At 41.8% G+C, this 14972-nt stretch overlaps 2 protein-coding genes across 5 annotated transcripts in view; both read right to left on the bottom strand.

Moving 5' to 3' along the window:
• Positions 1-65: 65 nt before the first annotated feature.
• On the bottom strand, positions 66-8955 carry tcp1 (t-complex 1). Its single transcript, XM_021600692.3, has 12 exons — positions 8621-8955; positions 7804-7889; positions 7568-7696; positions 7093-7190; positions 5779-5889; positions 3589-3770; positions 2909-3035; positions 2398-2573; positions 2093-2216; positions 1441-1633; positions 1050-1213; positions 66-502 (listed from the first exon to the last, which is right to left on the bottom strand). The coding sequence occupies exons 1-12, from the start codon at positions 8691-8693 to the stop codon at positions 289-291; spliced, it is 1677 nt and encodes a 558-aa protein (XP_021456367.1). The 5' UTR covers positions 8694-8955; the 3' UTR covers positions 66-288.
• A 1012-nt stretch (positions 8956-9967) lies between these two features.
• Positions 9968-14972, bottom strand: part of LOC110522355 (pleckstrin homology domain-containing family G member 1) — a 139574-nt gene continuing 134569 nt past the window's right edge. For all 4 annotated transcript variants that reach the window (XM_036976025.2, XM_036976027.2, XM_036976026.2 and 1 more), the window contains one exon: positions 9968-13464. In XM_036976025.2, the coding sequence (XP_036831920.1) occupies positions 12440-13464 (1025 nt within the window). In that variant the 3' untranslated portion in view covers positions 9968-12439. The remainder of the gene's footprint in view (positions 13465-14972) is intronic.

Raw genomic sequence — 14972 nt, 5'->3', positions numbered from 1 at the left:
CAAGATGATGTAGTTTGATTTGCTATGACAACTACATGTTTGTTTTATAATAATACAGACCAGAATAATCCAGCAGGGTTTATTTGTGTCCAACAGAATCAGTTACATTTCCCAGATTAAACAGGTTACCACATGGGAACAAGCAGAGTGCACAACCTATGACGGAACAGCCAAGAGCTTGTATGTATAAATACAGAGACAAAGCCAAGCGGACCAGAACCACATTTGGGATCTAAGAAACCCAGGGCAGATTCCAGAACTGGAACCAGTTACAGGATACAGGAATGTCTACCCGTCCATCTGTCCTGATGCAACGGCGTCCTGGTACGAAGGCCCACCCTCCTTCTGGTCTGGGAACAACTTGATGAGGTCATCGATACGGAGGATAGTGATGGCGGCCTCTGTGGCAAACTTGAGGCTCTTGGTCTTCACCATGGTGGGCTCGTACACACCAGCCTGCTTGTTGTCCCTGGGTTTACCATTCACCAGGTCCAGACCAATCCTTTAGGGGAGAAGATAACTTCAAATGAGAAACACGTCACAGCCACACCAATGTAGAGCTGGGCTCTCCAACTCCGTTTCTGGAGAGCTACCAACCCTAATCTAGTGCACCAGACTAATAATGAGCTGGTTGATAATCTGAATCAGGTTAGTTCCAACTGGGGTTGGAACAAAAGCATTGTAAACTGCTGGCACTTCTACAACTGAAGCTAATTGGGTTCACAACATGTTAAGCTGTGATGAACTGATATCAAAGCAGAATACACAAACCATTGTGACATTAAAAATGTCCAGGCCAGAGTAGTGGCATTACAGCTCAGGGGAAAACTGCAGTCTCCACTCTGGGCCAGCATGCTTTCTCCCACGCGTATCACTGCATACACCACTGATCAGGTATAGCAGGAAATTTAAAATGGGAATGTTATGCATCCTTGTAGTAAAACTTGACCAAACGGGTCTCAAGCTGAATGGCATCTAAAAAAATAAATAAAAACATTCACTTAATGGCATCAACACGCATGTTGAAATTAATATCTAGTGACACTGACCATTTGAGGTTTTTGCGTTCGGGGTTGACCTGGGCCTCGTTGTGGAAGGCTCGGAGCTTGGCGACCAGGTCAGTGGAGTCCTGAGCAGCGTTCACAGCCAGGGTCTTGGGAATGACCAGGAGGGAACGGGCAAACTCTGCTATGGCCAGCTGCTCACGAGAACCCTGGGAATGGACAAGACATTCACAGATCACACAAAATATCCCCCCCAATCATTTAGGACACTTCACATCTTTAATTTGGTTTAAAAAAATGGAAAACAAAATGTATTGTTTCCATATGGGAAAACCAATGAAACTTGATGGGTTTCAAAAGCAACAATACCTCTGATCCCATCTAGACAATCAGGACAGAGATAAAGAAGCAGTGATTCCCAGGTGTATTTCTTTACCATACTAGTGGCATAGTTCTCCAGGTAGATGGACAGGGCTGCCTCCACAGCACCACCTCCTGGTACAACAGACTTGGACTCCAGCACCCTCTTAACCACACACAGAGCATCATGCAGGGACCGCTCCATCTCATCACACATGAAGTCATTAGCCCCACGCAGGATGATGGAGGCGCAGGTACGGGCCTTGGTACTAAGAGAAGAACGGAGGAGAAAAAGGAAAAGATGGAGACGTGAATAGTAACAGGGGATAGAGAGAAAAGAATGGTACAAATAAAAGCGCTAAAGCAAAACATTGGTAAAGATATGTAAGAAGGTTGTACATGATCAAAACATTGGTAAAAATATGTAAGAAGGTTGTACATGATCAAAACATTGGTAAAGATATGTAAGAAGGTTGTACATGATCAAAACATTGGTAAAAATATGTAAGAAGGTTGTACATGATCAAAACATTGGTAAAGATATGTAAGAAGGTTGTACATGATCAAAACATTGGTAAAAATATGTAAGAAGGTTTTACATGATCAAAACATTGGTAAAGATATGTAAGAAGGTTGTACACGATCAAAACATTGGTAAAGATATGTAAGAAGGTTGTACATGATCAAAACATTTGTGATGAGAATAAGACTTCAGTTCCTGTTCTTACTTTTTGACCAGGATGAGCTCATCGTCACACACACGCTCCTGCACCACCTCCTCACAGTGGCCCAACATGGCTGTCTCAAACGTCTCCTCTCCCTCCAGGTTAGACAGGGATGGGCAGATGGTGGCTGAGGGACAAACAGAAAAAAAACTACTCAATTCTGGGTAACAAGCTAACTGGAAACAAACATAGTTGCTTTCAGAAAATAGTTTCAATCACTCACTAAAAAAGAGAAGACAGTTTCAGAACTTGTGTTGACCTGAACGGTTATGACATTTATCAAAAGGTAAACAAAACCTGTAGCTTACCTCCCGTTGCCTTGGCGATGCGTTTGAGGTCCCGCTTGAGGACCCTCCTGATAGCCATAGCTCCCACGTCCACAAAGTACTTGAGGCACATGTCATCGATGCCCCCAGTTGTCAGGATCACGTTAGCACCAGACGCCAGAATCTTCTGAATCCTCTCTTTGGTGATGTCAGACTCCCTGGAACAGCAAAATCAACATGAAGACATTGTGTGTCTCTTGTACAAACCCTGTGTATGTCTCTCAACAAGCCATGATGACATGAACAAATCACCCTGTCTTTAGAAAATAACTGTTGTCCAGCCCAAAGTAGTCATATTACAGCTCAGGGAAGAGCTGCAGCCTGAACTCTGGGGCAGAATTATTTCTCCCACGCGTATCACTGCTAACACCACTGAACAAGTATAGCAGCAAATTTAAATGGGAATAGTCTTACGTTGTCATGCATGTGGCAAGGCTTGATTTAAAACAGTAGGTCTCGTACAAATAGCCTCTGTTTGACATGTCCAACGTACCTCTGTCTGATCTGGTCTAGTTTCTCTGGGTCATTGATGAGGACCTGGACTCCCATCTTCATCTTGGTCTTCTGCAGGCTGAAGTCCAGACACGCCACCTTGGCGTTGGTCAAACGCTTCACCATGCCTACAGGGGGACCAGACCCAGTCATCACACTATTGAACAGCAGAGAATCTTAACCCTGGTCAAGATAAACCTAACCCCACACAATTACTGATTCCCCTTGCTCATTAGGGAATGTTAAATGTACAGATGGAAATCTATTTTACATAGAGCAAACCTGCCTGACAGAGAATGAGGAATCATGTCAGCTGCTCTATTCATGACATTTCTATCTGTAATATTAGCCTACTACTGTCCCAAGCCAGGATTAACCTATACAATAAAAATTAATTAACACAAAATCTTTATCATATAGATCTGCCTAACAAGCAAATCTAGTCATGGTGGCATGTGTGGCCAGAAAAATAGTGCCACGGCTCATACAAGAAGCACCGCAACCATTACTTTTCAAAGCCAGCTTTCTGTCTCCCACGCGTATCACTGCGTACGCAACAAGAACAAGCATAGCAGCAAATTTAAATGGGAGTCTGTCATTTGCATCAGATGGTCATTTCATGGTTGTACTGTTACGGAACTCGCGCAGTCACCATCAACAATGTTTTTTTTACACATGTACCTTGAGACCCTACAGTGCAATTGAGTGCGTATCCATTGACAAGATAGCTCTCCTTCTGGCTGCGTCCGTGGGCTTTGAGCACGTTAACGGAGTTGATGGGGTACCTCGCCACACCCTTCTGATCTACAAACTTCACTGCCAGAGTAGCGTCCACCACCATGTTGGCAAAGAAGTCTGCATCACTGAGGCGGTCACCGGTCAAGGATTCAAGCTGTTCTATAGGATGGAAGTAGGATTTCACAGCTTTCAATGGTAGTTCCTGCCGACCTACATTGCAGGCGCATGCCAAATCCGACAAACCCTGGATAGGTTAACATATCAGCTAACCACATATGTAGCAATCTGATGCATGACTACACAGTTGATGAAATGGCATGCAACCATTGGTTGATGCAATGCCTAGGCATCTAGTCTGCCTGAAACTCTACCAAAGCTACCAGGACGTGACGCTCAAGACACCATTTCATTATTAGAAATAAAATAAAAATAGTTACATGCCGCAAAATTATTTTGGATGGTATTAGTCGATACTTTGACTCCAACTATCAATTTGTAAAAAACACTGTGTTGTTGCTAGAGCGTTAGTCGGCTGTACCTGCGCCAAACTGTAAAAAATAAAAATAATCCTATAGCTTGCTCATCATCTTTTTAAAACTACAATATGTAACTTTTTGGGTAACCTGACCAAATGCATAGAAACACGAGTTATAAATCTGTCATTCTCATTGAAAGCAAGTCCAAGAAGCGGTAGATCTGTTCCATGTGGGCCATTTCTAAGCTTCCCGTTCTTAAGTTTAGTTTTTGCATACCAGCTTCAAACAATATTTTTGGTTATGAAAAATACATTTTTTAGAGCAGTTTATATGATAAAATTATTTTCTACACTTGCTTGTCATCACAGAAACTGTAATTAGGGACAAAACACATTGTGAATAGACTTGATATGGGTAGCTTCCAGCTTTAATTGTAGGCCAAATTTCCTTGCCAGCTTACAGCTGAAGCAAACATCAATTCCCTACCCTGGTACTTAGTTTGTGATATGCTAACTAACACAAAAAAAAATTCAAAGCAGACTGTCACCAAAAATGTTATCAATTCATGCAGTCTCCCTCGCCACTAAAACCCATTCACATCGTCTGGTTTCCACTAGATTCCATAGCCAAATTCTGCCTCATGAATTAAGTCACATTTCTTAGAGACACCACACTTTCATTAGAGATTGAGCCTTTAAAAGAATGTTCTTAGCAATTCCCAATAAAATAAGTCCTGAATGGAAGTTTGTCATCTGTAGCCCCATGAAATCAACTAAAACAAGCTCAATTACTCAATGCATGCACACACCCCTATTGAATAATAGGCATTCACCTGTATTGTGAATAGAGTTGATTTACCCAGTTTATCAAGATATTTAACATTCAAATACATTACCGTTGTTTTAGGTGTTAGATGATTGTACAATGATTCAATGAATGCATACATGGCTGCCTAAAAAGTGAAAAAACAATTCCCAACTGTAATGATATCGAACTCTGACAACCAATGGCTGAACAGAGCAATAGCTGAGTTGATCTGTCTGTATCAAGTGCCATTCGGTGAATAGTAAAAAAAAAGATTTAAAAAAAAAAAAAAAAGGGGGTTTGGGATCGTTTTGGGATCAAATAGCGATACTAAAACCTGGTATCGAAGTCAAAAATGTGCTATCATGAGAGTAAACCAACATGTTTGCTGCACTTATTTTCATGACTGATAAAAACGTATTTTATGCTCTCGTCTCTTCAGCCAACACACACATATGTTTGGAATACAAATCGTGAGAATTGCAATGCATATCATATCCGCATCCAAATATCGTGATAACATCCTATCATGAGCAATTCCCAGCCATACTTGTGATCCTTTAAAGCACATGACAGATATACAGTGAGAGAATGTCAAGAGTGTGCAAAGCTGTCAAGGCAACGGGTGGCTACTTTGAAGAATATCAAATATATTTTGATTTGTTTTTGGGGACTATATGATTCCATATGTGTTATTTCATAGTTTGGATGTCTTCAATATTATTCTACAATGTAGAATATATATTTAAAAAAAAGAAAAACCCTTGAATGAGTTAGTGTCCAAACTTTTGACTGGTACTGTGTATGGGAAGAGGAGGTTTCAGGTTAGTCAGTGAGCAGGAAGAAAGGATACACTCCGATGATCTTGGAGGACATGGAGGTCTTGGCTGCGTTGACCAGACACTCCCTTCCCAGGTCATCTGTTGCGATGGTCAGGTTCTCATTGATGTAGCGTACTGCCTCCCTGGTGGGAATGAAAGATATTTTAACCTCTACGGGAGCGGTGTGTCCGTAGTGCTAGGTAGCTAACGTGCGCTAATGTGATTAGCATGATGTAAGTAACAAGAACATTTCCCAGGACATAGACATGTCTTATGAGGGCAGAAAGCTTAATTCTTGTTAATCTAAATGCACTGTCAAAATTACAGTAGCTATTACAGTGAAAAAAATGTATGTCGTTGTTTGAGGAGAGTGCACAAAAACAAAAAACTATCACGTCACCTGGTTTGATACATTCACCTCTGAAGGTAAATAATGTACTTACATTCAGTCATCCTGAGGGTCCCATAGATAAAATGTAGCATAGTTTTGTTTGATAAAATCCATTTTTATATTCAAATGTAGGAACTAGGTTCTACAGTTTGAACCCCTTCTGTGATACAACATTTTGAACAGCAATGCAATGGTTCATTGGACCAGTCTAAAACTGATGCCATTTAGTGGCCAAAATCTAAACTGCACATAGACTCCTAAGTGATATTATGGCCCTGTTCTTCCATTTCAAAGATCGAAGAAAAAAATATGATGTCACATGTTTTTTTTTCTTTTTATTATCTTTTACCAGATGTGTTATATTCTCCTACACTCATTTCACATTTCCACAAACTTCAAAGTGTTTCATTTTAAATGGTATCAAGAATATGCATATTCTTGCTTCAGATCCTGAGCTACAGGCAGTTAGATGAGTGTCATCTTTGGCAGATTTAAAAAATAATAATTTAAAGGGCCCGATCCTTAAATTAAGAGCTCTGTTTACAGAACCAGGAATTTCACAGTTCAGTCTTATAGTGGAGAACTTTCAGAAGATTAGAATCAAACAGATCTGTCAATAGCAACAAATGCTCTTCCGCTATCCACAGAAACACCGCTCTCGTCAACCCCCAATTTGTTTACACATTAGTGCTAGAATTGCTAGCTACAGTTGTGTTATTGAAGATGATCTTATTGAAAGAAACCAGAGGTGACTTGTTCCAAACAACCACGAGTTAATTTATGCTTTGGTTGACACATTCATTCTGGAGACAGTTAACAGGCAACACAAAGTCAAACACCCCTGTCCTTGTAAACAAAGTAATGAACCAGGAGTGGAGGGGAAAAGGATCTCAAAAGGCTGATAATATGCAAAACAATGGTGTGGAAATTGGATAGACTGTGGCAAGATTCTTACTTGCAGGCCAGGCGGTATCCACTGATGACTGAAGTTGGATGGATCTTCTGCTTCACCAGTTCATCTGCGCTCTTCAGCAGCTCTGCTGCAATGATCACCTTTAAAACAAAGGAAAGAACAATATGAATAAGCCAGGGAAGATTATTTAATGAATAAGATCATTTATTTATATATAAAATGTGCCGTTATTTCATATAGAGGTGGCGGAATGGAGGCCGTCCAACCCCTTCAGACAATGACGGACAGTCTCTCTATCCCGTTAGCATAGCCGAACATCTGTAGAGGCAGATGAGCGGTACTAAAAACAGGAAGCAGGTCATTTGAACCATGAGTGTGACTAGGCAGGTTCAGGCCAACCTCCACCAAATTATGTTTACTTGATCAAATTGAAATCTAACATTTTAAAAGAGTCTTTCGGGTAGAAATATATCAGACAACCTTTCACTTTGTTCTGCGCAGCTGTTGAAGAACTCACCACTGAAGTTGTCCCATCCCCAACCTCCTTGTCTTGCAGCTCAGCCAGTTCACACAGCACCTTGGCTGCTGGGTGTTCCACCTCCAGCAGCTTCAGGATGGTAGCCCCATCGTTGGTGATAGTCACGTCCTAAACATTAGAGCATTTGTAAGAATTTCTTCCGTCAATCTGAATGGTACACAAGCCATATCCAATAAGACTGATGGCGGCGACTATAATTGGCAACAAGTATTTACCCCGATGTCATCCACCAACATCTTGTCCAGCCCGACCGGGCCAAGGGAACTCTTGACGATGTTGGCAATGGATGATGCGGCCATGACTGCAGAAGAAACGTGGGCACACAATCAAAGCTGATTCCCTTGCCACAAAAAATAACGTTATACTAGCTGTATTAGCTAGCTAACTATTACAAATAACTAACAACAATTAAGTTCACCAATCTAGAAACAATAGCACAATTCCGAAACTGTTCAAACTGATATAAATTGTTCTCTCAGTTCTATGAGGAGGGGTGGACGAAGCCAGCCGCTCCGTCAAGACAATGACAGTGTTCTCTCTCCCCCATTAGCATAGCCGTTCATTCTGGGATGGATGAATGAACGGTACTAAAAAATGGGAAACGCCTAGGAACTATTTTTTGGGGGAAAATCATGTTGCGCACAGGGATAGGTAGCTGGTAGCGTTAGCGACTCCCTAACGCCAATGACATATGCGTATTAGTAAGCCAACGTTAGCTAGCTAATATAGCAACTTAGCAAGCCTAACTAGCACGGATTAGCTATAATATACTGTTAGATAATGTAGCTAATATTGATTTATTATACAGCTTTTTATACTAATGTGGGCAACACAATATGCTTAGGTAGCTAGTTGATTAACATATCTTACAAATTTAGGAAAAGGGAGGCGAAACGACGCATATTTTTTTCCCGCACGTGCTGCGGAGTGCTAGTTAGCTAACCATTGAAGTCCGTCCGCCACTCTCCCGCAGACACCGATTAAAACACAAATGGCATAAACTGCGACCCAAGAGATAACAACATAGCTCACCATTTTGAGAACGAACGGACTCGCCGGTCGTTCTCGTGCCGAACACGTTTAACGCTCCATCCATTAACGACATCTTGGACAAGCTAAAGAGACAGAAGAAAGGAAACGAAGTAATGAACTATGGGTAAACCGGTGGGGAACCAGGGCTTCTGGGTAAAGATTAAGAACCGAGAATAGACGAGAACATTCTAGAAGATTAAACTTTAAAACAATAATGGCATCGGACAAAAATAATTTTCATTACGAAACCAATGTATGCGTAAGACTGTATATAGGATATACATTTCTCACTTTTTATTCAACTGCTATATGATGAAATATATTTCCCAGCATTCAAAGATCCTTGTTCCTTTTTGTGGCTGTCTTGCTAATGGTCGGCGGGTGCCCTCTACTGGTTGGCTGTGCATATGACACTCACTTTGGACCACCGATGCCACAGATGGTATCAATTTGTAGGACAACAGAGAACTGTCAAATCCTATTATAAAGACTGAGGGAGAGCTTGTCTAATTGTCCATTTGGCCAAGGTCTTCACAGGACACTTCATAGTGTTGGTGGCGATGGCTGTGCAATTGTTATTGTTAAATAGTGATTCATTTGATTTGTAATCAGTAGCCTAGAATGTTTTATTGAACCTTTATTTAACTAGAAGTAATGACAGTCATGTTCTCAAGTGGCACAGCGTTCTAAGGCAATGCATCTCAGTGCAAGAGGTGTCACTACAGTCCCTGGTTCAAATACTACAGTCCCTGGTTCAAATCGAGGCTGTATCACATCTAGCCGTGATTGGGAGTCCCATAGGGCGGCGCACAATTGGCCCAGCGTGGTCCGGGTTTGGCTGAGGTAGGTAGGCCGTCATTGTAAATAAGAATTTGTTCTTAACTGACTTGCCTAGTTAAATAAAGGTTAAATTAGAAAAAATGTAGCAGATCACTTTGGCAGGTGTTGTAGCACTTGCTTGTAGTCTCAAGCATTTTCCATACCAAAAACAAGTACAGCAAGTCACCAGTAAGTTTTCTATATCAGTTGATTCTGCAGGGGGGGCGGGTCATCCACTTTGAACTCATCCTAAAACCCTCATGAGGCACAACATAACCAGCTGTAATTTGTATACAATCTGTAGTTCTCACAGCTATCAGTAGTCTTTGATTACTGACTTGTTTTACTTACTGTATTGCTTAGGCCTATATGGATGTCTTTGTGCTAAAATAATGTCTATCATTGGTCAGTTGATGCTCTGAATAGCTCTCATGCAACCTTGTGTATGAATTTATATTATCCATCATGGGTTTTTCAGTCATGGGTAGCTCACAAGTGTATTTGATCAATGAATAATTGTTCAACAAGTCACGGAAACCCATTTTGTATTTTATTTATGACCTCAAATACATTTGTTTTATCGAGCAATGCCAACTAGCAGTTAAAAAAAATTACAGTACACTTAACTTAAACATTAAATCATCATATAGCAAACCTATGGCATACAAGAATAACTCTCCTAAAATGTACATCTTTACAAAGTGTTTACAAATCAAATGTAATAAAAATAATTAATAAAAAAAAAAAAAAGTGCAAGAGTCAATTCAATTTCAATGAAGGTTGACAATCCCCACCAGTGAAACACGAGAAACAAATATACAATGAATAAAAGAAACATACTTCATATTTTTAAGTTGTTTTGGATACATTTACATGATATTGTGCATTCCAACTTTTCATTTATTATTTTGATAAGGAAAATATAATCAAACAGTGCGTAAAACAAAACGACATTTTTTTGTAACATTCACAGTAAACAAATGAACCAAATTTTATCCAAAGTGTCCCGAAATTCATCAAGAAGCCAACAAAGTTATTATTCTAATTTACAAACTGGCTGTGGCGGTTCATAATAGTGATGTGTGGGGGTCAAGAATAGTTTTTTTGTTGTTGTAAATAAATAAGACATTGTAAGTTGATTGATTGATTGATTGATGAGATCAAACATGAAACAAATTCTCAATAAGTGTGGATCCTCACTACTGAAACTGTTCAGTGATGTCTGAGTTAAAACAAAAAGTAAACTCAATGTATGTGACAATCTACCCTAACATGACATTATTGTGAATATTTGAATGAATCAGGATGATATTCAGGCATAACGTGTTTAGAAAGGGAGTGGGAAGGGTGGGGTGCTGATCAGTAGTGTGAAGGTGAGGGGTGTCCCATGAAGTAAACAAGAAATCTGACCCGAAATTCTGTGAGGTTGAAGAGAAATGTACATCAAAACACTCATTCATTCACTCATTCAACGCTCTCCTCCATGGTCCCTCTTAGAAACAACGTTTTAAAATGAATAAGATAAAATAACATTTTAGGTTCTTCCTATTAAGATGCACTATGCCACTCAACCTACGTAGTGTATGTAGAAGACTAAAATATACTTATTACCATTTTCAGACGCACAGATTCAAAATAAATAGATAACTCCTATCGCGGCTGCTTATTGAATATCAGCACACTTTTCTCTTGATTTTAAGATTTTTCTGTTTAAAGCGTGATCCCCTAGTCATGACCAAGGCGTTTGAGCAGGTTGAGAAAACCCAATCATTATATTAAGACTGGTATAGGCTATCTACTGCTTTACATCACCACAGCCCAATGTAAAATATACTCAACCTAATGAACAGCAAGGTACTATGTGTGGATCCTCTTTATATTATTGCTGATAAACTGTCCATACCTAGCCTATAATCCTGAGCTAATTGCAAATTCATTAAGCTGCTTGCACAGATTGTGTTAAATTGGTTGACACTGTATTATGCACAGTTAAAACAGTACCACTGACAACTAGTCACATAGGATCATCCCTCTGATAAGGGGTAAGCTCAGCTATAGGAAGTTAAATACGCTAAAACAACCTTTAAAAAGTAACTCAAACAAAAGTTGAAAACCTTGATTAGATGGTTGTTAACTAAAATGACATGGTGTTCAAAAGAGCAAATTACAGCAACAACTCAAATTCAGCCAGTGCCATTTCCTCATCAAGAGATGCTAGCAGACTGCAGCAGTGTACCAAATTACATTTTTGGGATGTCAGTATTTTTGTTGAAGGGGGAACAGTTAGAATGAATGGATAGTTATCTATTTCTTACTATTACTACTATAACAGATAACTATAATTAGCAGAAATATCTGTACAGTACATGGAATACTAATTTCCAAAATCTCTAAAAGATGGGTCTGTATGCTTCCCTTTAAGTTGTTAAGCCCATACACTCTGAGCCCCTAGCTACACTGTTGTACTCAGGAATATCATCCAGTTTGCTAAAATGATAACTGACCGTTTCATAGTTATTTTTCAACTTATCTAAAATAGATACGGAAGTCAATCTGCTTGACATGGAAGACTGTAAAAAGTGCTGCGGCGGTGGAGTGCCTCTGTAGTACTAATATGTTCCTGTACATGTATGTTGCCATGACTACTCAAGTGCAGTATTTGGCATGTTGTTTTGTGATATGTTGAAATTTGCCCATGTGACTTTGGCAAAGCTGCAGTATTGCATGTTGCGTGTGACGTTGTACCGGTGAATCAGGCAAAAATGCATATTGGTACTTTTTTGTCCTGAAGACTCTGGCAAAGCTAAAGACCTGTGTGGTGTGTAGTGTTGTGCGTACAGTAGTGTGTTGAATTGACCATTTAGTGTGTCATTCCCTGTTAACAAACCTCCAGCCGTTTAGTGTTATTTGTTGTCATGAGACAGGCAAAGCTACAGACTTGCTTAAACTACATCTACTAGTATGTTCATATGGTGGTGTGTTATGGGTGGTCATGGCAACTCAGGCAAAGCTACTGGAGCTGAGGCATTGGAACTTCTCTCTGAGTGACTGGACGATGTTGGGCTGGTTCTGCTGTGCCGGCTGCTCTGCCCAGAGGTACTCCTGTAGACGCTCCCGGTCCGTCAGCCCACAGGAGGACCTCAACGGGGTGCAGGGCAGACTCTGGGTCTGGGCTGGCCCTCTGGAGCCACCACCACCACCATTGTTACGCTGCCCGGAGCAGTCCTGATCCCGCTCGCTCTCATCCTCAGAGCGGATCTCCACGTAATCGTCATCATCGTCATCTCCATTGTCCTTGAAGTTGGCCAGGTAGTTCTGGGTGGCTGTGAGCATGCTCAGCGCGGAGGCACGGTTCAGGACCACCACCTGCTGACCATCTTGCAGGGTGAGGTCAGAGTGACCGTGACCGCAACTGGACCGCTCCGGGAGGCTGCTCTGCCGACCGGCCCGGCCCAGACTACTGGGACCATGGAGTCTCTCTGAGGAACTCTGGACCACAGCCGGGCCACGGTTGGACCCGGTAAGGTCATTCTCCTTCTCCTGCTGCCGGTCGCCCAATGAGCAGATAGACTGGCAGCGGCTGGTAGGTGGTTTAGAGGAGGACGAGGAAGAGGAGGCGGAGTTAAAGGAGGTGTGTCGTTTAATAGAACTGTACACATGCTCCTCCTTCTCACTGGGGGCAGAGACACAAGAGCTCCACCGCTGGGTGGGTGAGGTCTCTGGGGAGGGAGGTAGGATCTTTAGGGTGGGGACGGAGCAGGCTGCTGTGAGCCTGCACTGGGGGGTGGAGGACCGTATCCCCGACACAAAGCTGGCCAGCTCCCCGTTGCTGTAGGTGGAGAGGAGCCAGTCATCCTCCAGCCCAAGGCCCAGGGAGGAGCAGGTCTCAGGTAGGGATGGGGAGGAGGCCAGCCCTAGGTGGGAATGGTGCGAACCAGGAGGACCCGGGCTGCTGGAGCCCTGACCTGGAGGGTCTTTAAACATCACCTGGTCATACAGCTGGGAGTACTCGGCTATCCTCGCACCTGAGAGAGAAAGAGAGAGAAATATAAATAAAATACACAGAATTCATGTTTAGTCCTTTTATTAACCAAACAAACAGTCAGGTCCAACATTATTGGCACCCTTGATAAAGATGAGCAAAAAAGACTGTATAAAATTGGGAAATACATTATTTTATACTAATACAATTGCTCAGAAAAATATATTTTGTTCAACAGGTAATAAAAACTATTCTAAAAATGATTGGCACCCCTGTTTTCAATACTCTAGCACCCTCTCCTTCCAAGGATAACAACACTGAGCCTTTTACTAAAATATTTTATGAGATTGGAAAACACATTGGGGACGATCTTAGACTATTCCTCCATACAGAATATTTCCAGATCTGGCCTCTTCAATTCAAACCACAGGTTTTCAATTGGGTTCAAGTCCAGAGACTGAGTTGGCCATTGCAATATGTTGATGTTGTGGTCAATAAACCATTTCTTTGTGGATTTTGATTAGTGTTTGGGGTTATTTGTCTTGCTGGAAGATCCACTTGTGGCCTTTGATGTGTCAGCTTCCTGGCAGAGGCAACTGGGTTTTTGGTTAAAATGTCCTGGTACTAAAGTTCTTGATTCTGTAGACCTTAACAAGGGCACCAGGACCATTGGAAGCAAATGGCGACCTTGAATACCATTAACAATGTGGTTTGAATTGAAGGGGGCAGTCCATAAGCTACCAAGCTTGCTAGGACAGAACAGATACAACTTCAATTAGCACTGTGGTGTGAAGTGAAAGGTGTCAATGCCTTGGCCAAAGCAATGGCAGGAGGGCCTCACAGCCTACCCCACCCAAATTCAGAGGCCTTTGAAGCCCTCTCCCGCTGTTCAGAGACCCTCCCCTGGCATTTTCTACAAGGAATCTGCCTCCAGAAAAAAAGCTTATCCAAAGTGGGTGTGACACCTACTCTGCTGCACTGCTGCTTAGATTCCACCTGGCGATCTGTTCACCGTCTGCCCTGGCCCGTCTCCCAGTCGGGTACAGGTACCCTCGCCACACTATCCACTCTCTCCCGAGCTTTCGCTCACCTCCAGCACACACGCACTGTTGGGGTGAGTGACTCTGAACTTACAATGGCTAGCTTTATGCAATTTGCCTTATGACTCCTGCATGCTTTGTTGACTATGAACTTGCTTGTTTACCCAACCGTGGGACAGACTATGTTTGTTCCCACACTCGGTACTCGGACTCTCTATTGATTACACAGACTCTTGGCCTCCCATCCTATTTTAACCACTTTGTATTCATGTTAACTGATGAAATTGCTATACAATATGATCTTGTTGCCATCGAATGCACATTCAAATGTCATAAATCATCACTGCAGAGCTCTCCCTGTTCTCGGCTGTGCCTTGATTATACTACTGCTGATGATATCTGGACATGTGCATGTACACCCTGGCCCATCTACTGTTGCTAGCCCCAATTCTGACTTGTGCTCTGATATCTGCTTCACTGATTTCTGCTCTCGTAAAAGCCTGGGTTTTCT

This window comes from Oncorhynchus mykiss, chromosome 4 (assembly GCF_057628025.1).
Source record: "Oncorhynchus mykiss isolate SJ-2025 chromosome 4, ASM5762802v1, whole genome shotgun sequence".
Lineage (NCBI taxonomy): Eukaryota > Metazoa > Chordata > Actinopteri > Salmoniformes > Salmonidae > Oncorhynchus > Oncorhynchus mykiss.
Note: the sequence above shows the minus strand (reverse complement) of the source record. Positions and strands in the feature narration are given on the sequence as shown.